Source organism: Passer montanus, unplaced genomic scaffold, assembly GCF_014805655.1.
Source record: "Passer montanus isolate IOZ18808 unplaced genomic scaffold, ASM1480565v1 scaffold2094, whole genome shotgun sequence".
NCBI classification, from domain to species: domain Eukaryota; kingdom Metazoa; phylum Chordata; class Aves; order Passeriformes; family Passeridae; genus Passer; species Passer montanus.
Window position 1 is genome coordinate 1 of NW_024366697.1, and position 2,923 is coordinate 2,923.

At 60.8% G+C, this 2,923-nt stretch overlaps 1 protein-coding gene across 1 annotated transcript; it reads right to left on the reverse strand.

Annotated features, from left to right (window-relative positions):
• Positions 1-262: 262 nt before the first annotated feature.
• On the reverse strand, positions 263-2,920 carry LOC120501914 (protocadherin gamma-B2-like; the record flags this gene model as incomplete). Its single annotated transcript, XM_039708691.1, has 2 exons — positions 263-1,942; positions 2,025-2,920. Coding segments are annotated over 2 exons (1,953 nt in total), but the record flags the coding sequence as incomplete, so codon positions are not given.
• Between the last annotated feature and the right edge of the window lie 3 nt (positions 2,921-2,923).

Here is a 2,923-nt window from a genome sequence, read left to right on the forward strand (position 1 = left end):
ACAGCACCTGCGGCGCGTTGTCGTTCTCGTCCACGATCAGCAGCCGCACCGACACGTTGCTGCTCAGCGCCGGCGCGCCGCCGTCCTCCGCCCGCACCCACAGCTGCAGCTCGCGCACCTGCTCGTAGTCCAAGGAGCGCAGCGCGTACAGCGCGCCCGTCTCCGCCTGCACCGACACGTACGACGACAGCGGCGCGCCCCGCACCCGCCCCTCCGCCAGCCGGTAGCGCACGCGCGATCCGACTTTACTCAGTATAGGCATGACAACGCTCACTAAGAGGACTTAGTACTTAGGTATTAAGTCAAATATTGCCATCATATTGGTGATGATGGCACTAAGGTGAGGCAGAGAGTTCGGGTACTTAGCAGGTAATGAATACAGAGGTGGCGCCACACACAGAGAGCCTTTTAAAATCCTAAATCAACCTGACTCAATAGTGTAAGCATTCCTACAGTACCCTTCCCTCAAAAGAAGGGGTGTGATCCACCCATGAGACAGTCCAAACACACATGCTTCGACAAAAAGCTGTCGGGAAGGAAAACTCTCGACACCAAGCCCGTAACGTACATCGCATTCTACACAATAAAAATCCGCCTCCTTCGTTAATAACGTGCAAAAATTAAGAAAACAAAATTTTCCTAAAGAAAACCTTACAGCTAAATCACAATGAGTCACGAATTAAAATGAGGTTCAAAACTGCTGAACGGTAAGAACCTCCAACTGAGCTTGCCATTCCAACAGCAGATGAGGCAGCAATTGCCGGATCGCAAGACATGATGCAAAAAGAAAAACGTGAAGGAGTTATTTTACGGGGTCATGGAAATACTAACAGACTAAAGGAAGAAAAAAACCACAAGAGATCCCTGCCACCAGCACGCCGTTATTTAAAGGTGCAGAAGGAAGGAATTCGCTTTACAGACCTGAGCGGCGTCCGGCTCGGCGGGCGGCTCTCCCGTCAGGGCGCTACTACTCAGGCTCGGCTTCTCGCAGGAATCGCCGCCCAGCAGCTCCTCCGCCGACAGGACGGGCACCGGCGGCGGCGGCCAAGCGGCCTCGGGCACGGCGCGGGCCGGCGCCGCCACGCACAGGTTGTAGGAGTAGGGCAAGGTGCCCTCGCAGAAGTCGGCCGGGAAGGCGGCGCCGGCCAGCGAGAAGCGCTGCGCGCCCAGGCAGCGCAGCACGGCGGGCGGCCCGGCCCGGCGCAGCCGCGCCAGCACGGCCAGCGCCACGCTCAGCACCAAGAGCGCCGACAGCAGCGCCAGCGCCAGCACCAGGTAGAACTGCAGCTCGGCCGCCGCCGCCGCCTCCTCCTCGGCGCCCGCCGGCCGCTCGCTCAGCTCCGGCAGCGCCTCCTGCAAGCTCTCGGCCAGCACCACGTGCAGCGTGGCCGTGGCCGACAGCGCCGGCTGCCCGTGGTCCTTCACCACGGCCACCACACGCTGCTTGGCCGCGTCCCGCTCGGACACGGCGCGCGCCGTGCGCACCTCGCCGCTGTGCAGCCCCACGCGGAACAGCGCCGGCTCCGACGCCTGCACCAGCTCGTACGACAGCCACGCGTTGCGCCCCGCGTCCGCGTCCACCGCCACCACCTTGGCCACCAGGTAGCCGGCCTCGGCCGAACGCGGCACCACCTCGAAAGGCGTCGCCGCCCCTCCCGCCGCCTCTCCCGCCGCCGCCGCCGCCGCCGGCCACAGCACCCTGGGCGCGTTGTCGTTGCGGTCCAGCACGAAGACGCGCACCGTGGCCGTGGAGCTGCGCGCCGGCGAGCCGCCGTCCTGCGCCCGCACGGCCACCGTGAACTCGCGGCACTGCTCGTAGTCCAGGGAGCGCTGCGCGTACAGCGCGCCGCTCCGCGCCTCCACCGACACGAGCGGCGCCGCGCCCGCCGCGCCCGCGCTGCCGCCCGCCAGCCAGAAGCTCACTGCAGTACCCACTCTTGCCCTATGCACTGCTCATTTTAAGGTCAGACCTTTAGCATCAGGAATCTGTTAGAAGAAAGAGGAATCGCTTTAAAAGTTGTTGCGTCGTCACCACCTTGTACGAGCCGCCCGACGACGCCACGATCGACAGCGGCGCCTCTCCCGACAGCTCGCACGACACCTGACCGTTCTCACCCGAGTCCGGATCGTTTACATTCAGCAGGGCCACCACGGTGCCCACTGGTGCGTCCTCTGGCACGGGGCTCGACAGTGACAGAATCGTGATCTCAGGCGCGTTGTCATTCTCGTCTGTGATGTCAATCTGCACTTCGCAGTGATCAGTGAGCCCACCTCCGTCTGTCGCCTCCAAGCCAAAAATGTATTTATTTTCCTCCTCAAAATCGAGTGGACCCACCGTCCTGATCTCTCCACTCTCGCTGTCGATAGCGAACAATGAGAGCACGTCGTCTGGGACGTTGCCGAAGGAATAGGAGACTCGTCCATTTGAGCCCACATCTGCATCCGTGGCCACCACCCGCAGCACCAGAGACCCCGCCGGCAGATTCTCCGCCACTCTCGCTTCATAGACACTTTTGCTGAACACGGGTGGGTTGTCATTTGCATCTGTCACATTGATGTGAATCAGGACTGTCCCAGACATCGCGGGTTCCCCACTATCCACTGCCGTAAGCACCAGATCAAAAGAACTCTGCTTCTCTCGGTCCAGTGGTCTCTCCAGCACTAATTCCGGCTGCTTCTTTCCACCCGGCTTTTCTTTCACTGACAGTGAGAAAGACGGGTCGCTCGTGAGTTGGTAAGTCAGCAGCGAGTTACTTCCTGCGTCTACATCTCGTGCCATTTCCAAAGGAAAACGAGCACCAGGAGGGATTAATTCACCAATCTCGAGGTCCAGAACAGCTTTGCTGAAGGTTGGAGCGTTGTCATTCACGTCCTCAATGGCCACCTCGATGTGAAAAATGTTCAGCGGGTTGTGCACCAGCGC